This window comes from Chrysemys picta, chromosome 10 (genome assembly GCF_011386835.1).
Source record: "Chrysemys picta bellii isolate R12L10 chromosome 10, ASM1138683v2, whole genome shotgun sequence".
In the NCBI taxonomy this organism is placed as follows: Eukaryota; Metazoa; Chordata; order Testudines; family Emydidae; genus Chrysemys; species Chrysemys picta.
Genome location: NC_088800.1, coordinates 40,548,640 through 40,569,412, shown reverse-complemented (window position 1 = coordinate 40,569,412; position 20,773 = coordinate 40,548,640). Strand labels below are relative to the sequence as shown.

The 20,773-nt window shown below is 47.7% G+C and overlaps 1 protein-coding gene across 6 annotated transcripts in view; it reads right to left on the bottom strand.

Annotated features, from left to right (window-relative positions):
* Positions 1–12,093: 12,093 nt before the first annotated feature.
* Positions 12,094–20,773, bottom strand: part of LOC101940395 (mucosa-associated lymphoid tissue lymphoma translocation protein 1-like) — a 134,101-nt gene continuing 125,421 nt past the window's right edge. For all 6 annotated transcript variants that reach the window (XM_065558481.1, XM_065558482.1, XM_008166761.4 and 3 more), the window contains 2 exons: positions 18,874–18,999; positions 12,094–13,236 (listed from right to left, as the gene is read on the bottom strand). In XM_065558481.1, coding sequence (XP_065414553.1) covers positions 12,874–13,236; positions 18,874–18,999 — 489 coding nt within the window. In that variant the 3' untranslated portion in view covers positions 12,094–12,873. The remainder of the gene's footprint in view (positions 13,237–18,873; positions 19,000–20,773) is intronic.

Here is a 20,773-nt window from a genome sequence, read left to right as displayed (position 1 = left end):
CAGACTAACACGGCTGCCACTCTGAAACTTTTTATAGTGTGTTTGTGTGTGTCTGTATATGTGACGTGTATGCCCATTTGTGTATAAATGTAGGCGTGTGACTATGTTTATACAATCTGTATATCTATGTAGGTGTATGTGCATATAGTGTGTGTCTGTGTCCATGGGGGGTGGCAGTACCTATTTGTGGCCATGTGTGTGTGTCTACATGTATGTGTGTGTGAATGCACAGAATTCTTTGATTTAAAGATTGTGTGAAATTGTCCACACTCTCATCCTCTCAGTGATGCAGAGCCAGAAATAACAGTAGTGATAGTGCCCATAGCCACCATGCCATGTATAGCTGCTGTGGAATCCACCCCTTGCTGAGGAATTGTGCTGCAGAGCCCAAGATGTCATTTACAATATATGTTTCTGGCCTTTATGGTAGTGAAGCAGACCTTGAAAATGTGAGCTGAGTGTAAGAGATGCAGACTTATCTTCCCAACTTTGCAAAAAGCCTGGAAGAATGGGTTCACTCTGAAAAGTAAAGATTAAATGTCACCATTGTTAGCTATTTCATGATTGATCATTTTATCAGAGAGACAAGGTGGGGGGGATAATATCTTTTATTGGACCAGCTTCTGTTGGTGAGAGAGAAGCTTTCATACCTCACCCACCTTCTCTCTCTCTAGTATCCTGGGACCGACATGGCTACAACTACACTGCATACAATATTTTATCAGAAACACGCAACTAGAAGGTTCATCCCACAATCCCAACACCTCCTGTGCCTCCAGAGGTGCCATACACTCTAACTGCCCTCTAACCCACTGCCACAATCTCCAGTGGCCTTTCAATGAGACTGCTCGAGAGCTTGCAGTTAAGAATGTGTTAAAGGGCTTTGAATCGGTTGCTATCTTAATTATCTAAACGGATTGCTGCCTCTCCATAATAAAGCACTGGCATGAAAGCCAAGAGACAGTGGTAGGTGTTGAGGCCAGCCCCATAGCAGTACAGCAGCTATGTCACTGCCTCAGCTGTTGTGGAGGGAATTTCTGCACCTCGTAGGTACCTCAACTGCTTACCACGCTAGCACCAATGGTCAGGCAGGGAAGGTTAGTCAGGTCCTGGAGCAAAATCAACAGTGCTTCCTAAATTACCGCCAGGACAATTGGCTGGCATTTATTCCCTATGCCGAATTTGCCTACAACTCCACACACGCCATAACCGAATGGACCCCTTTTTTGCTTGCTTTGATGATTTTTTAGTGTTTTTGTGGCAAAAGGAGGGGTTGTGGGTTTTTTGCTCACTTAGGCAGTGTATGAGCTCTGTCGCAGCTCTGGTGAGGCCTTGTGCGGCTAGTCTTGCTGAGGGCCTGAAGTCCTCTTGTGGGATCTCTTTCTGAGTCCTTGCGTGCAGTTTCAGATTCCCCAGGGAAGTGGGGAGGGAACACACATTCAGGGCCCCACTGTTCAAGTTGGGAAGGAGTGTGGGCTGGTATATGAGACCTGCTTCTTTCCCTAGGGTGTTCAAGACCCATTTTAGGATTTGGGGGGGATTTGTGACTCCATAAGGCTGCCTCTCTGTTCTCCAAGGTCTCCTTGGGACTTACTCTGAGTCAGCTGATTGGGGTCCTCCTTGTCCTTGGAGCCACTCCTTGCTCTGCTCTGAGACTTCTGGTTCATTTTTCCCACATTGGAGGCACAGCTGCTCTGGTGGGTATGGGATGCCATATGCCTGTCCAACTCCTAGGACCTAACAGAGTTAGGGATGGGCGGCTGGATGCAGGCTGTGCACAAGTTACCCACTGTCTGTTGAACCTAAGAGGGCAGTCTCACAGATGGAGTAACATCTGGATTTCATTCAGTGCTTTTTAGGTGCTCTGCCATGCCTGGCTGGAAAGTGCAGAGGAGCCAGCAGAGAGGCACTACAGCTGAGGCTCCAGGGAGTTCCAAAACTGGCACAGGGGGAGGCGGGGCTGTGGGGGAGATCACTGCTCACCACTGCCCCAAAGTTTGCCAAAAAATCCCATTTTAGGCAGATATGGAGGTGGGAGCTGTAAAAACTGCTATCCACTCACTGGAAGCAAACAGGAGCTGAGGGGAGATGGCCAGATCATGTGGATCCAAAACTCTGATCTGACTCCATAAGCTGTAGAGAGAGGAGAGCGCCCAAATGTCAAGAATTGTGGGAGACGCTGAGCTGCAGAAATGTAATTTATTAGTCTGTTCTTTGATTCAAGTTTCTGGAAAGGCATAGCCAAAATCTCTACCTTGCCTCTTCAATCACTGTTTATTTGTAAGGTTTAATAACACATCTGTTTCATCAACTTGACACTGTGGCAAGAAACTCAAATTCAGCAAAGGCAGAATTTTCAAAGTGATTTTAGCTCTTAATCATTATGTGTGATGTCACACCAGTGCTTTTTGTGCGTGTGAAGTTTGGTCCATAACTTCAAAGGGTGTCTTCATCCTTTGTCAAGATGTAAGATGACCATTATATTTGAAATTGTCATTGATAAGGAATAAAATTGTCTGAATCTCAGAATATGAGAGAAAAATCTCAAGTGTTTCATGACATCTCATCTTTTTGCGAAATACTTTTCTCTTCTGAGATACGACATCACTGAAGTAATTTCAAGTGATTAATAACAACGGCAGAACAGGATGTGAAATAACTGTTGAAAGAAGTTAAGAATCGTGGAACCGTATTAAGAGACAGCATTATCAATAATTTCATTTCTGTTCATTAATAAAACATAAGTTAGATGATTCAACATGGCACAAACACTGCTTCTGTCTCTGTGCATTTAGACTGGCCTATGGCCCTCAACACTGTAGTAGGAGCTGCTTGCTGGAGCATACTTTGGTAGGATTGCATTTCAGTTCCCTCTCATTTCTAACCATGCTGACTTTCATGACCTTTCCCCCATTTTCTAAACCCACAGTCAGCTTTAGTAGGGTTACCATATTTTGTGCCTCCAAAAGGAGGACACTCCACGGGGCCCCGGCCCCGCCCCCAGCCCCGCCCCCGCCCCAACTCCGCCCCCTCCCCAAAGTCTCCGCCCCCTCCCCTGCTTCCCGCGAACATTTGATTCGCGGGAAGCGTGAAGCAGCTAAGGGGGAGTGTGGGGGGAGGAGGCGCGGCCCAGGCTGGCCCCCCGGCAGCTCCAGCCTGGGTCGGCTCGGGCCCTGGGGTGCCGGCCCCGGCCGACCACCCCCGGCCCGCCCAGCACTGCCGACGGCCCGGCGCACCCCCCGGCGGCCCGGCGCACCCCCCAGCTCCCGGCCCCGCTACCCCGGACCGGCCCCCCGGCCCCCCAGCTCCCCGGCCCCGCGCCCCCGGCTCCCCGCCCGGCCCCGCGCCCCTGGCTCCTGGACCCCGGCCCGGCACCGCACCCGGCCCGGCTCCCGGCCCGGCACCATGCCCCCGACCCCGCGACCCCGGCCCGGCCCCGCACCGGCCCCGCACCGCCGACCCCAGCCAAAGAGGCCCCGGCCGAGCACCACCGAGTCCTCCCGCCCAATTTTCCCGGACATGCCCGGCTTTTGGGGATTTCCCCCCAGACGGGGATTTGAGCCCCCAAAAGCCGGACATGTCCGGGAAAATCAGGACGTATGGTAACCCTAGCTTTAGTTTGGTATAACTTCAGAAAGATCCCTTTGGTTGTTTTCATTTTGTGATGAGAACAGGAATATTTGGCATTTCCAAAGCTCCTTGCAGTGCCAGGGCTACACAGAATGCACATACACTAGTAAACTTGGCAAGAATGCATAAACATGTCCTTTTGCTGGGTCTTCATGTGCAAATGTGATGGATGAAGGTCCACATTTTATAGTTCCACACTTTATAGACCTTGGGCCCTATGTGTCCATAGGGAATAATTTACCATTACCTGGTATTTCAGTGTGGTCAAATCCATTCCTCAAGTGTCAAGAAAAATATTAGGAACATAAGAACTGCCATGTCAGATCAACCTAATGGTCCATCTTGTCCAGTACCTTGTCTCTGAGGAAGGCATGAGAACCCTCAGTAATTTTATAGTCTGCTCAGAGAAGAAGTTTCTCCCAACTCTACAAATCAGTGGTTGGCTTATGCCTTGAATCATAATCCTCCTAAATAATTTTATCCTATTTGTATATGTAAGAAATTACATTTAAAAAACTGTTAAAATGCTATATCAAGGTGTAATGGGGTCGGCACCTGCCTCTCGCGAGCGCCCCCTTCCCTGGCCGATAGTGCCTGCAATCACAGTTCTTTTGACCGGTCTTCAGTGACTCAGCCCTCTGGCTGAACTGCATTCACCATCCCCCCTTCCAGGGTATACAGTCTTGGGTTCTTTTCCCAGTCCTGGTGTGGTGCCGTAGCTCTAAGGCTTCTTTGCATTGGCCCTGCCTTCTTAAACAACCCAACCAGGACCCATCTCGGTGTGACGGGTTAGATCACAGAAACCCCCTTGGGAACTGACAACTGATGTGCCAAGACTACTTCTGCCCCTTCTTTCCCTGCCAGCGTGGGACTCCAGCACCCTGTCTTGTTGAGCCAGACACGCCCGTCTGCTCCAACACAGACCCAGGGTCTGAACCACGTGCTCCAAAGCTGCAGACTTAACCTGAAAGCAACTTACAGAAGTGTTCCTGTCTTTAACACTCAGATGCCCAACTCCCAATGGGGTCCAAACCCCGTTTTACCCTGTATAAAGCTTATACAGCGTAAATTCATAAATTGTTCACCTCTATAACACTGATAGAGATATGCACAGCTGTTTGCGCCCCCTCCCCCAGGTCTTAATACATATTCTGGGTTAATTAATAAGTAAAAAGTGATCGTATTAAATACAGAAAGTAGGATTTAAGTGGTTCCAAGTAATAGCAGACAGAACAAAGTGAATTACCAAGCAAAATAAAATAGAACACGCAAGTCTATGTTTAAGAAAACTGACTACAGATAAAAACCTCACCCAGTAAGCTTCCTTTTACAGACTAGTCTCCTTCTAGTCTGGGTCCAGCAATCAGTCACACCCCCTGTAGTTATTGTCCTTTGGCCCAGTTTCTTTCAGGTATCCTTGGTGGTGGAGAGGCTATCTCTTGAGTCAGCTGAAGAGAAAATGGAGGGGTCTCCCACAGGTTTAAATAGACTTTCTCTTGTGGGTGGAGACCCCCTCCTCTCTCCTATACTAAGTTCAGCTCCAAGATGGAGTTTTGGAGTCACATGGGCAAGTCACATGTCCATGCGTGACTCAGTTTTTACAGGCAGCAACCATGGCTTACCTGCTACCTTGAACATCCTCATGTAGACGTCTTATGTGGATTGGAGCCTCCCAAAATCCATTGTCCCTTAAGTGCGTCTTGATTGGGCACTTAATTTGCACATTCCTTTCTCAAGAAGCTGACCAAATGCTTTACAAAGGCTACTTAAAAATCAAACCAGTGCCCAGCCATTATTCATAACTTCGAATACAAAAATGATACATGCATACAAATAGGATTAATAGATTCAGTAGATCATAATGTTTACAGAGATATGTTACATGGCATGTGTAGCATAAAATAATATTCCAGTTACATTCATAAGCATATTCCCATGAAGCCTTATGGGGTACACCGTCACACTCGGTACCTGCAGCTGTGGTCCTTTCAGCAGTCCTCCCTGGGCTCAGTCTGCAACCAAACCAGCTGGCTCCACCTCGGTGCCCTCGGCTGGTCAGGCCAGGTTCTGGGCTCAGGCTGCCCACATTGACCTGTCCGCAGTCCTGCTAGTCAGCCAGGCATCTGGTCCTCCCTCTTCAAGCTCCAGGCAGGAACTGAACTCTCTGCTCTGCTGTTGGTCTTTTATATGGCCCTTCTGGCCCCTGATTGGTTGCTTCTCTGCAGCCACTTTAGGCTGCCCAGAAGGACTTCTTTGCTACTCTATTTTGGGGTGGCCTTCTCAGGTTAAGGACAATGAAATGTTCTGACCAGCTCAGTCCAGAGAGTGGGACCCAGATGTCATTGCCAACTCCAACAGCTCCGGGTAAATCCCAAAAACAACCTGAGATTCGAGACTTTGGTTCACGTTATCATCACCAGCCTCTCTGCCACTCCCATGTCTGTCCTTCAGCAACTTATTTCTTTTCTTTCCTATCCCTTGCCTTTTGCCTACTGTTTAATGAGAGTCTGGATTAACTGGCCAAGGCTACATATTTTGCAACACTGCTGTGAGCCTGTTGCCAGAAAGGCAGCTAAATAAATTAATGGAGATATCCCATCTCCTAGAACTGGAAGGGACCTTGGAAGGTCATCAAGTCCAGGCCCCTGCCTTCACTAGCAGGACCAAGTACTGATTTTGCCCTAGATCCCCAAGTGGGCCCCCTCAAGGATTGAACTCACAACCCTGGGTTTAGTAGGCCAATGCTCAAACCACTGAGCTATCCCAGACATTGGTACAAGTTTGGTGTAACTTGGGAGTGGCTAATCAGACTGTGTGCTATGCTGGAATTCCTCCAGCAGTGTGGTTTCAAGTGAGAGTCAACACCGGAGACAGAAGCTGCATTTTCTCTCTTTGCTGTTCTTTTCTCTTCCCTTTTGTGTATGCTAATCTTGTAGGAAACAGCATCGACTTTAACAACAGTAGCAACATCTTCAGCTCCTGCCCTCTACAGGAGGTCAGACTAGATGATCATAATAGTCCCTCTGGCCTTGGATTCTATTAATCTATGAATAATCTCAGCTAACTTTTCCTCTTTTCCCCAAAAAGGACTGTTATTACCATCTTTAATATTATCTAAAAGATGGTCAGACAGTGGTGTTTTCCTTCTAAAAATTATCTGTGGCTAAAGGGAAAGGGAATAAAGGATATTGTTAAAATGATAGTCTTGCTACTTTACATTTCAAATGCTTTAACTGTTTTAATGGTGTGTTTGCCAGGGGACTGAACAGGTTGAGGCCTCTGTATTCTTGAACCTTATCTGTTTAGTGTTGTAAAGTGACAGGGTCATGTTTGAGTTTCCGGGTCCATTTATTATTCCATCAAAAGTAAAACAATATCCTATCTGGGAAGATAGGCCCACATCGAACTTAGGTGAAATATGGTTTTAAATTAAATTTGGATATTAGCATGAGTGATAGGCCAAGGCATGTGACCACAAAGAATGTGATCAGGAGAAAGAAAGTTGTTTGTGTTAAACTTGTGGTGACCTTTGAAATACCAGTGTTACCTTATTTAAGGTTTGGGCTGAGGTAATAGAAATAAAGAAAACAAGGGTGCCAGGTGCAGGTTATATAAGTTTGTTTAATTTACTATAAAGAAATGCTTAGTAATTAGTGTCAGGCCCGAGACATCGATGGCCGGGTCTAGAGGTTGGAGCAGGAGTCAGAGTTGGTAATCAAGCCAAGGGAGCTGGAATAAGAGTTAGAGAGTTGCGCCAAGGATCAGAGACAGATTCAGAGACCAGGGGCAAGGATCAGGAACAGCTCAGAAAAGCAGGAACCAGGAGCAAGGCAGGAAAGCAGGGCTCAGGAGTGAGGCAAGATGACAGGGTCCAAAGTAGCAGTTTTGTGGACAAATGCCTGTGTCTCTCTTTGGGTTTAAATAGGAAGCCCTGACCAATCAGAGTTCCTGGTGCTCCTCCAATCAGGCCCAGGGAAACCCTCCCTGATGTAACTTCAGAATTCATGGTTTCTCCTACTCAGTTAGTTGGCAGCAAGCTGCTGGGTGAGAGCGGTGTGGCACTAGTTGATGGGAAGCCGGAAGCTCTGGGCACCTGGGTTCGGGAACTGTGGAGTCATGATAGTTAGGGAGAACTGTAGCAAAGTGAGATGAGAAGAAAACCTTGAAGATACCAGTGTTCAACTCCAAACTGCTTCATCTGGCTTTAGCTAAGCTCCAGATCACTTGTTTATTATAGTGTATAAAAACACAAGGTTTTTAGGGGGTTCTTTGTCAAAGCTTTTCCTTAACCCTCTGTAGTCAGGTCATGATGGGAAGGTGTCACCTGGATCTGATCCTGTTATACGTATTTTGGGCAATACATATAACTGTATTGTTGCTATGATATGGTGTAGCAGTGCATATATGCTTGTATTTTTATTCTGGATGTAATCAACACCAGGTGGCCTTTAGACGAATAAAGGAATGCTTGTGTGAAAACTAAGTTGCAATAAACCTTAGGAAAATTATTAGGAAAATTATTTCCAACATCTCACATCCCAGATGAGTGCCCTGACCACCAGGCTATCAGCTATTCTGGGTTTTGACCATAAAATCCATGCTTGACCTGAGCAACCTTTCTCAGCGAAAGTTTCGTCAAGCCCAGGACATTCCTGCAAACAATTTTGATTTCAATGAATCAGCATTTTTTGACAAAAAATGTTTTGTCAAAATATTCCTGACGAGCTTTAATTATGATAGTTTTTCATGACATGCTCACATGATATTTTTTTTCAGCCAGATCCCTGCCTCATTCAGTGAATGAGCAATTATTTAATATTTATGTTTATCCTCCTCATATAAGCATTCTATGGCAGGCATAGAATCCAGTTCTCCAAGATGGCATTGAACTGCCTTGCCTACAACACCATCCTTTCTATTTCTGCAGTTCCCTGCCTCATGCACTACACACCTTCCAACTTCTGCAACGAATGACGCAAGGATCTACAGACAACAGCCTTCTTCACTGCACATCACTGTTTCACCCTCAGAGAACCTTCCATCCTGTGCATTGAATGAGGCAGGGTCCCATGGAAAATGTAGTCTGTGATCATGTCATTACAGACTGTATCACAGTGCATACTCACAAGGGGGCTGAACTGAGACTGCATGGGCACTGAGACATCTGGCATGTCTTAATTTTTGAAGCTTGACTTTGCAAACTTTGTGTTCTTTTAAAATAGGGGGGTTTTGTTTGTTTGTTTGTTTGTTTGGGATGTAATTTCCTAGTTAAAAAACACTGAAAACACAGAAATTCTATCACATGCAACCCTATTGTCCCCCAGACTGGGTCAGCAGCAGGATATGGACTTTGAGGTATACAGCACTCTGTTAACCCCACTGGCAGTGGCCTGTAATTGGCAGCAGTGGTGGGTTGTTATCCTCTGTGTGGATTAGCCATTAGAAGGTTATGAGTGTAATACTCTGTATCTCAAGGGAACACCCTACATGCCCATGTTTATCCTTATAATATGATGTGGTATCCAATGCAAAGTTTGTCATGTTGGGTGTCTTCAGAAGTCTCATGATGCACTGAATATTGTTATAGTAATGTTATAGCAATGTTATAGGCTGAAAATGTGTCATGGCTTAAAACAAGCCCAGGAAAAGCTCTCCAGGAACAGAGGGGCAGTTCACACCTCATCAGGGCATGTATGGGAGAAACCCAACCCAGCCTCACAGGAACTAAGAACACTGGCCTAGTCAGCAACAAAGGATCTGTTGGACTCTCAAGTGAGTCACCCCCCTTCCCTTGGTCAGTCAGGGACTACGATGAGGTAATGCTCACCTGACCCTGACGGGGGGGGGCAAAGTCAAGAAGGAAGAAAGAACATGATAAAAGGGAGAGATGTTTGCCATGCTCCTCCTCTCTCTTCCACCTCTATCTACAGACATCACCACCAAGCGACTGAAGCGCTGATCAAAGGGGGGAGCCTGGCTGAAGGGCAACCAGCCAGTCTGTGGTGAGAAGCATCTAAGTTTGTAAGGGCACTGAAAGTGTTAAGATCAGCTTAGAATGCGTTTTGCTTTTATTTCATTTGACCAAATCTGACTTCTTGTGCTTTGACTTATAATCACTTAAAATCCATCTGTTGTAGTTAATAAATGTGCTTGTTTATTCTACCTGAAGCAGTGTGTTTGGTTTGAAGCATGTCAGAGACTCCCCTTGGGATAACTAGCCTGGTGCATATCAATTTCTTTGTTAAATTGATGATCTCATATAAGCTTGCAGCATCCAGCAGGCATAACTGGACACTGCAAGACAGAGGTTCCTAGGGTTGTGTCATTCGGTTGCATAATCCAAGCAGTTTACATGCCAGAGGCTGTGTGTGAACAGCCCAGGAGTGGGGGTTCTCACAGCCAAGCAGGGTAAGGCTGGCTCCCAGAGTCAACGATTGGAGTGACCTAGCGGATCACCGGTCCAGATAACACGAGGGGAACGTTACAATGAGCCATTCACTTTGTTGATGGGTTTCAAAGGTGTTTGCTAACAGCAAAGGAAGGGTGAGACTCAGGAATCCTGGATTCAATACCAGTTTCTGGAGGGCAAAGTGCTGTAGTGGGATAGACTCTTTCGTCCATGTACCTTCAGCCCATGCCTGTCCCCTTGGCTCCTTACCCACTCTCTCTCTGCTCCTATGCAACCCCCACCTCTACCCTGACTGCTGCTATATAAGCTCTTACCCAGCCTTTGGGTTCTGCCTTCCTGCATCGGTTCCTATCCCCCTCACCCTCTGGCTCAGAGGCGGCGGAGGGGGTGCTGAGGTTTGGGACTAAGGGGTGTACACCAGGCACAGAGGGAGCTGTGGCAGCGATGGAGGGCGGGAGAACAGGCACTCGCCTCAGAGACACACGGCAGGCTGAGGAAGCGGCACGCTCAGGGTAGCTGTGGTGGCATGATGTCCCACTCCCATAGGCAGCACGTGAACTCCTCCTTCAGGGAGGCTAGTCCCACAGCCATGGCCCTTCTGCCCCCCCACCCCCCCTCGCCGGAGTCACAAGCCCCACACTGTGGCCGGAGGAGCCCCGGCCGAGCTTCCCCAGGAAACATTGCACCTTTAACATAGAGTCATAGGGCCAGGTTCTGTTCATTTTCGTTATGGGGGTTTAATTAATGTTTTAAAGTTACTATTAGTTTGGTGTCTGACAAGCAAAACTGAGTCACCGGCAAAAGAACTCCGAGCCCCAATTACCATTAATGTCATGTGACTTACAACATCCTGCAACCCTACCCAACCCGCCCAATAATTCCTCAGCTTTTCATGCTCCAGTATGTAAGCAGCAGATGTTGGCATGAAGTTTGCTGTGGTCCAACATATCTAATCAGCCTTCAGATCCCAAGGAACTACACCAGATAGACAGACATGCCTGCACACCCAATGGGATTGTGATGTGCTGAGCTGCTTTCCAGGATGCCATCCACACGTTACAAAGTCACTGTCACATGCTGCAGGAGGCAGCCCCTTGAAGGCCCACATTCAGACTCGCTGGTGGTGGGGGGCTTGGTGACTGCCACCACCTGGTAAGACATGGCTGTACACTGTGGCAGGCATTGTGCATGATGCTTGGAGTGTGCACTCCAGCAGAGCTCCTTCTCTCACCTCCGCTGCTCAGTGTACAAAGGCTGGTTCCTGTCTCTCTTCTCAGCACACAGACTTAAGTGGAGCTATATAGCAGCTGAACATCCACCCCTCGTTCTTCTGCAGAGAGGCAGCACAAGGCCTATGGATCTCTTCAGCCCTCAAAATAGGATTTACATGAAATGTAACTGGTGTCTTCAGTCTGTGACAGCCATTGCACAGGGGAGCTTCCCGCTAGGTGAATTGTTTGCTACAGCAGTGCAAGCTACACTGGCAGGGTCCTTCATTTCTTCAAAAAGAAAACCCCAAGCAATTCCCATACCAGGAAAACTGACAATTGACAGTTAAGGCTGCAGTCACGTTATCTAAGTACTAGAAAGAAAATCCCCACCTTAATACCTGGGGTGGGAGTCACAAAGGGGAATAGTTAAATATTCAGTGGGCCAGAGAGTGAGAATGACTCTATAGCCCAGTAGCTATAGCACCCACCTGGGAAGAGGGAGACCCACATGCCAGGCCCTTGCTCCAAAGAATATTCAATAGAAAGCACGCTCTGTGTGCCTGCCCATCTACTGAAATTTAGGCACCTCAAGGACTTTGGCAATGGACACCCCAGGGTTAGGTGGTAGCTGAGGAGTTTTGTGAATGCCAGTGGCACCTAAATGTTGGACCTAGGCACCTACAGTGGCAGTTGGATGCCTAAGTTCCCCTTGTGAATCTCACCCACAGATGCCTAAAACCACTCAGACACTAGAGAACACTAGGTTAAAGCATCCAGCTACATCAGACACATCCTGCAAACACTGTCATTTAGAACTAAATAAAACCCTTAACTCTGACCCAGGTTAGAACCAGAGGAAAAACAATGTAATAAATATGTTAAAATACATTACAATTACGTGCATTCCCAAAATGATATCAGAATGTGGTTTAGAGAACAATGAACATAATCCTAAATACAAAGATCAAATATATCCTTTAGAAACACAAATATAAGTTATTGTACAATTGTTTGTTGCATGTTCCTATTAGATAGAAAAGCCTAACACCATTTCAGCACCACATACTGAACACAGCTACACATTCATACAATTTTACATTCGTCATTTGTTAATTCTTTGTAATATTTATAGAGTTGAGGGAATTGTTTGCTTTTTTAACTGCAGGTGTGGTTGTATCAGACGTGCCTGCAAGGTTCTTGGGTCTCTTCACTTACCATTTCTTACAGTTTTGTCAGTGCTTGGTGTAGAGTAGACATTTGAGTATTAAAGTGAGACTCTCAAAGCAGCTCAGTTGCCAACACTGGCTGTAAATGAATGACGTTTGTTGTTGGGGAATGTGATGACTCATGTCAGTCACACTGTCAGAGGACAGTAAAATCACCCCTCTGCAGAAGGCCCTTGTTTTAAACAGCTTATAGCTTTGCCTGTGAGTCAGATAACGCTCACTAGGACTCCCTGCTAATGGGATGAGAGGAGAAACCCTTTCAATAGCAGCCTTGACCATCTGGATGTGATCCACGCCAGACTGGAGAAGAGCTCAGACTAGAATACAGATTATGGGAGTTGTCTGGCTTCTAACTTGAAATACAGTCTGCTGATAGTGAGCTGAACTCCCCCACATGTCAAGGACAATCCTGCCCTGGCCCAGCCCTTTGCAGGGCTGAGCAGAGGCTGCTCAAGTCACTCTCATCGTTTTCCTCCGGCTCGCTGCATATGTTTGACTGGCTGCTACATTGCCAGCTGTGTCTGGGCTCTGCTCTCAGAGAGCTGGGCCCCTCACGGGCTGCATTCACAGCAGGGGCATCCTTGGGGCCCATGGTGGCAGCAGCCTTTTGGCCCGCCATGCAGGATGGATTTGCAGAGCTTTTCTGGCTGAACAGTTTTGCTAGCAGAGATTTCTGGAGGATTTTCTGCAGACTCTCGCAAGCCCTCTGCTTGGTGCCCAGCTGGGTGTAATGCAAATCCAACTGCAGCAGCACATCAGTCTGGGGGAAGAGCAGAGGACACAAAGGGAATCAGAGATGAAAATCTAAAGCAGGCTTCATTTCAACCACCATCAAGGGACCAAGGCTGGACTGGTTGCTCTTGGGAGCTCACTGCCCCCAAACACTGTCTGCAGCACGCAACTCTGGCCAGGAGACCCAGTCACTGACAAACTTCACTGGGACAAATTCACTACTAGCTAACTGTGTTATTGCATCTGCTTACACTAGCAGTGAATCTGACCCACTATCTACCTACTGGACTTCCTGGCTTCCACTGAAATAAGCTCTCTTGATGACAGGATAAGCTGTGCTTGGGATGTACCCTTTGTCACTCGCGACACATGGCAGGAGTTTGGCTAAGTGGAGCCAGGGGCTCTGTGGGAGGCTGCTCCTCTTATGGTGAGGATTGTGATTTCTTATAAAATTTTTGTTGCAATGTTGTTGTTTTGAATCAGTCTTCTTGGCCATAGGTGAAGGCACCAGGGAAGGCAGGTCTGGCATTAGGGTTCAAAATGAATTAAATATGGCACATTCTGGGGATTAAAAGCTGACTGACTTCAAAATGTAGTTGTTAATGGGGAACTGTCAATGAATGGGGGTGTTTCTAGTGGGATCTGTTCTTGGCCCATTGCTATTCAATATTTTTATCAATGATCTGGAAGAAAATATAAAATCATTGCTGGTAAGTTTGCAGATGACACAAACTGGGGAAGTGATAAGTAACAAGGACAGATCACGGATACAGAGCAATCTGGATCACTTGGTAAACTGGATGCAATGAAACAACATGCATGGAATACAGTCAAATATAAGATCATTTGTCTAGGAAGAAAGAATGTATGTCACACTTACAGAATAGGCGACTGTATCCTGGAGAGCAGCAACTCTGAAGAGGACTTAGGGGTTATGACAGATAAACAATTGATAAACAAAAGTGCAATGCTGTGGCTGAGAGAGCATATAGAGTCCTTGGATGTATAAGTAGATCACTGAACAGGAGCGGGGAGATGGTAGTATATCTGTATAAGGCATTAGCAAGACCACTACTGCAATATTGTGTCCAGTTCTGGTATCCATACTTAAAACAAACAGATGTTGGAAGGGGTTCAGAAAAGATCTACAAGAATGATTCAAGGTCTGGAAAACATACCGTGCAATGAGAGACTAAGGGAGCTCAATCTATTTACCTTATTGAAGCAAGGGATAAGAGGTGATTTGATCACAGTTTATAAGGAGCAGTTTATAAGGACGGAGTGCTGAGGTCTAATAGATGGGCCAGCACTCTGATCACTGTAGCTGCACTTAGTTTCTCCAGCGACGGTCGGCTGAGGAAATACGGAGGAATTAGCTAATCAGACGGGGAAGCTGCGTGAGTTAAGGGACTAATTGGCCCATCAGCTGACTAGCTTGATAAAAGGCAGGGTTGGCAGGGAAAAAGCGGAGAGGACAGAACTAGCTGTGCTCAGACTGACTGTAATCCCAAGGAAGAGAGATCTCTTTTCCTCCCAGGGCCCTGATGAATAGAGGTTGATTGTTCTAGGGTCATAGGTCTTATAATTGTGGCATTGCCCTGTATAAGTGTTGGTGGAAGGGACTTGAATAAATTACATGGAGTAGACATTAAAAGAAGAGAGTGTGAGCTGTTTCTGCAGTGATCAAGGACTGGGGGGATATACACCCCATTACAAGTGTGGGTTTGTCTGGGATATGGATTCCCCTGAAGGGAATGGCCTGAATATTTTTGGGGGGGAGTTGGTGTGAAGGCTCAGCATCCAGACACAGAGCAGACTCTGCCGTGGTTGGCTGAGGAGCAGAAAGAGCTGCAAAACCCTTCTGCCCGTCAGAGTTAGCAGCAACAGGGGCCGGGTTCAGTATCTAGGGGGTTCCTTTTCAATAACACAATGCAAAACCAGCTCGAGCCCCCACCCAGTGACCTGGGACAACTACGCCTGGGTGCCTCCAAGAGGCAATGCTTCCCCTCTCACAAGCACAGAGTCTGAGTGTAGCAACAGCTTTTTAATAAAGGAGGGAAACAATGTGGTATTATGTGGGGAAACACCACAAATAGGATTCATAACACAAACCATGAGCAAAAGACCCACCCCCAAGTAAGTTTGGCAGTGTCCTTTTCCCCTCAAGGTCTTAAGTCCAGCAACCCAACAGTCACCCCACCCACAGTTTCTGTCCTTGGTCAGTGCAGCCCCAGAGTGGTTCTTGAGTCCAACAACCCAAAAGTCACCACTCGCACAGTTTCTGTCCTTGGTCAGTGCAGGCCCAGAGTTCAGAAGTTCATCTGCAAAAGTTTACCTCCCAGCCTGAGTGGAAGGAGGTGGAGGGGAGAGAAGGAACAGGGGCACCTTACATGCTCCACTGTGTGGGTCAATGGCCAATTGCCACACCTCTCCATGGGGTTCTGCTGCAGTCTTCACCACAAGCCACGCCTCTCCACCAGCCGCCCCCTCCCCCCCATTTAACACAGCTCTCAATGATTTCAGCTGTTAGTATACAACCCTTTGTGCTGGCACACTCAGAACCACTAGCCAAAAAATCTTACCGCATTATAGGTGAAACTGTGTTATATCAAACTTGCTTTGATCTGCCGGAGCGCACAGCCCCGCGCTCCCGGAGCGCTGCTTTACCGCGTTATATACGAATTCATGTTATATTGGGTTGTGTTATATCGGGGTAGAGGTGTATATATTCCTACTGCATTTTCCACTGCATGCCCACGAAAGCTTATGCTCAAATAAATTTGTTAGTCTCTAAGGTGCCACAAGTACTCATTCTTTTTGCTGATACAGACTAACACGGCTACCACTCTGAAACCAGTTGGTACAGAAGTTAGTGAGTCCCAGTGCAGAGCTGGGAGTCATAGCCTGATTGTGACTCTATGCAAAGTGGGCCCAACTGATGATCTGGACACATTCCTGGTAACAGGTGAGAGTGTAGTCACTGGAGCCAGATGGGAGCTTTTGTGGGGAACAAGCCCGTACACCAGCTGTATGCCACAGCCCTTCACACTTGGCTTGGGGTAGGTTCCCGGGCCATTTGGCAGCAGATGGGGTAAGGAAACATGGGCCCTCCGGGTGGCACTCTATCTCACTGGGAAAACTCTGTGGCTTAACGGCCCTGAATAAGAAACAGGCCCAGAACTAAGATGTTATGAAGGTCACCATTTTAGACTGGATGGAGCTGTCTGTTGAAAAATACCAGCAGAAATTTTGGGCCCCTAGAGGGGTATGACCCAGGGCATATGCACAAAAGCGGACAGCCTGGGCTGCCCACCGGCTTAAGTCAGGTATTGGAACTGTGGGGGGAAATTACAGATCTGGTAGTACTGGACCAATTTCTCCTGAGCCTCCCAGAGAATACCAGAATCTGGGCAAGGAGGCACCAGCCCAGCATCCTAGAGGTCACAATTTAACTCTCCAAAGAATTTGCAGAAACCAATTTTCCCAGAAGAGCGGTCCAGCTACTTATGGGTCTGGAGCCAGGGATGGAGGGGGTGGGAATTGAAAAGCCCCAAAAAGAAAAGGGAGGAAGTAAAAGGAACTCTTTCAGGGAATCGGGGACTAGTATGCTAACAATGTGGAAGGTTGGGACATAAAAAGCGGGACTTCTCCAGGATTCAATGCAGGTTCCCAGAGTTCTGTGGATGGACTGGGACTGTCAGAGGTGGGAGGAAAAGGAAAATGCCTACCATCCCTATAAAGATGGGAAGAAGGGGGATTGTGGACACTGCCTCAGGATGCTCATTGATCTGGGGGGATTTAGGGAAGCCCCACTGGAGGCTCTCAGTGGAGAAGATAAAGTTAACATGCATTCCAGGGGAGAAGAAAGTGCCCAATGGCAGAGGTACCCCTGGAGGTAAAGGGGAAATGCAGATGGAAGCAGGTGGGAGTAATGGAGAGGCTACCCCATCTGGCTGCAGAGGGTATGGACTGAGCTCCTTCCCCTATAGAAAGAAAGCAAGTGGCCATGGCCCCACATGCTAGAAAAAGAAGCAAATGAGGAATGGCCTGAGTTAACAGAATCAGAACACCCTACGCAGAATGATACAAGCCAAGGCAAAAATTGAACTGCTCCAGAGGAAAAGAGAGAGAAAAAGGGAAAGGCAGAACGAGGCTCGGGGAAGAAGAACAGCCCAAGCCCAAGAGTTGGACAGTCCCGGGTACCTGCATGGCAGAAAGGGTGAGGGGAGGAACCGAGGGGCCCGTTAAGTGGGATGGGGAGAACCAGAGGCCTTAGAGAAGGAAGAGAAAGGGGGACAACAACAGGCCCTACCCAGAGTCAAGGTGGAAGAAGATAAGGAGAGTGGGCCTGTAGGTGTGAAGCTCTGTGGGTGAAGACTGAATTATGGGAGCAATTTCTGCAGGTGGAGGATAGAACAACCCAGAAAAGGGACCCTACAAGACCAACGTGGGGCAAATGGGAATGTATAGAGGCAAGAACCTCCTACAAGGGGGGGTAGGTGCAAAAAAATCCCCAAACCCACTCTTAGGTAAAGGGGGAGGTGTGTGACAGAGTGCTGAGGTCTAATAGATGGGTCAGCACTCTGCTCACTGCAGCCTCAGTGAGCCAATCCCAAAGAAGGGAGATCTCTTTTCCTTACAGGGCTGTGATGAACAGGGGCCGACGGTCATAGCGTAACAGGGTATTAGAATTGTTATATTGCATTTTATAGGTGTTGATGGGGGGGACTTGAATAAATTATATGGAACGCACACTAAAAAAAGGAGACTGAGCAGTTTTTGTGGTAATCAAGGATAGGGGGACACATGCCCCTTTGCATTCCTCTGCAGAGAAGGGACATCTGATGTAGGGGGCCTTTTAATCTAGCTGATAAAGGAATAAGAAGATCCTGTGACTGGAAGTTGGGTCCTAAAAATTCAAATTAAAAATAAGGCGCAATTTTGAAACAATGAGGCGATTATCCACTGGCACCAGTTTATGGAGGGATTTCATGGAGTCTCCATCTCCTGGAGTTTTCACACCAAGTCTGGATGCTTTTGTAAGGATAGACTGTGGTTCAGCTGCAAAGTGTTGGGCCCTCAGGTAGCAGGGAAGAACCAGTGCCAGCACTGCAGGGCTGACCGGCTGAGGGTCTCTGGCCTATGCTAGACAACAGGTCAGATTAGATAACCATCATGATCCCTCCTTCTGGTGTTTATCACTCAACCGCTCTGAATGAGCAGCCTTGTCCATCTATGGGATAGGTAAGTGTCTCTTGATGGAATTAAAAATTTTTGTAAGCCACTGGAGATGGGTCTGGTCTTTGCTTGTGGCCCGGCCATCTGTCTGAAACCGAAAGGCCTGGGGAAAACATGTTCTCTGGCCTGAGGCTAGAAAGGAAGTGTAAGCAAAGGGGACAGATCTTTTGTGGCCCAGCAGTGAATTGCCCCGATATGAGCAGTGTTGGCTTGGTCATTAATCCGCCACAGGAGAGTTCAAGGCCCAGGGAGAGGCCGCTGCACCATGGCCATATCTTAGCCAATATTTCCCTTCACACCCAGGAACACGGGTCAGGAATGCGTGAGGATGATGGAAGTCCCCTGCAAGAATGGTCTGGGAGGCACCAGCTGCTCTCTGGGGCAGTAAAGCAAGCAGTGAGATTTCCACAGAGGGTGGCTTTTTTACCTGAATTTTCTGCAGGCCACAGAGCCGGAGCACACAGTCCAATTCCTCTTGCTCATACAGTGAGACAAGTAGTGACACCACCCGGTCAGACTGGCAGTCAGGCAGCATGGCCAGTTCTCGCACCTCCTGGAGCAGACAGTCAAGAATAAACAAAAAAGCATTCTCAGCACAAGCCAAAGAAGCCCAGTAATTCACACACACCTGGCTACTCAAACCCAGCAGTATCTGGGGCTGGCCTTGCCCAGAGAGCTCTGGTTAAGGTAAATCCTGCATTTCCTAATACAAATGGGAACTGTAAGAGCACAGGGACAGTTTCTGAGCACTGACTTTTGTGCTGTTCTGGTGGCACAAAGCAGCCAGAGAACTGTAGGGCTTTTACCAGCAAAAAGATCATTAAAAAAAAAAAAAAAAAGTACCTCCCTATTTGATGTTACCTGCCCTCGTGTAACAGGGTGTCTGGAATATGCTGGCCTGCTATGAGGGATCATGAGGCCCTCTGGTGGGACGTTCCAGCAACTACAACAGCCTGCTATTTTCTCCAAATTCATGAGTAATGTCTGCGGAACCCATCAGCAAGCCTCCCAGCCCAGGTTAGCAGGGCTTGTGCTGGTGTGCTAAAAATAGCTGTGTAGACAGTGTTGTGATGTTGCAGCTTGGTCTCCCTAGGCTTCAGAGCCTGACCTCCAGCCCAAGCTGCAACTTCAAAGCACGATCTGCACAGCTATTTTTAGAGAACTAGTGTGAGCCCCGCTAACCCGAGTCTGTCGACCTGGGCTGGGAAGCTCACTGACATGGGCTGTGTAGAGGTACCAGATCCTTAGGTGTGCTTGCTGGCTGCAAGAGCTGCCAAATGGCCCGGGAACCTCCCCCGAGCCAAGTGTGAACGGCTGTGGCATACAGCTGGTGTACGGGCTTGTTCCCCACAAAAGCCCCCTGCAGTCAGTGTACAGGGATGGGACTGACACTGCACTGACCCTAGCCTAGCTGTTCAGTGCCATGTGGCCATTGCAGAACAGCCTTCAGAATGGAGCAGGGTGTGTAAAAAGTGACACTAGCAGCAAGACAGAACAAGTGGGCATGTCACACCAACTTTCACATCTGCTCTGATCTCCCATCTGTGCATGTGGGGAGCTTTGGAGTCTTGGCAAGGGCTTGGTGCACTGGCGCTGAAGCTCCTGAATTCAGTCCTTGCTGCTAACAGGCATGTCTGTACATGAAGGGCTGGTGACAGCAGGAGGGTTTGCTGCATGAACAGAAGCAATCGGTGACCTAGCTTCCGTTATCGTGATTAAGGCTTCTTTTTGGAGGAACCTGATAAATGCAAATACCTTGGAGATTGGAGTACTTTTGTACAAACCAACCTGACCTGAAGATGCATCTATTTCCAAGTACTTGGTGCATCAGAGACATGCAGATGGGAGGGAACTCAGAAAAGAGCAACAATGATTGAGGCAAAGAGTTAGGGGGAAACATTAAAGGGCAGCATTCTTGCTGGTGAGGGGAGAGCATAGCATTGTAAAGGGGTGGAGTTCCACGCCAAGTCCAACCCCCTGGTCAGTTACTTCAAACCATCTGAAATCGTTCCTCGGGGCTGCACTGTTCTGTATTTGGTCTCAGGTGGAAGGTGACTAGGCTATGTCTTCTCTGCTGAATTAGCTCAAGTTAACTCTTTGAGTTAGCTTTGCTCAAGTGAGAGCAGCCACACTGTGACCCAGCACTGGAGCTGCACAGAGCGACTGGATTAGCAACACAGTATTTGTATGACAAGCATAGAGTAGCTGCGTCTGCACTGAGTTCGTAGCTCCAGCATCATCAGTACTTGAGCTCCAACCCCCAACCCCTGATGGGCTAGCTCACGCGAGTTTAAAGCACCATTGAACTCAAACTAGAGATTTGTCTA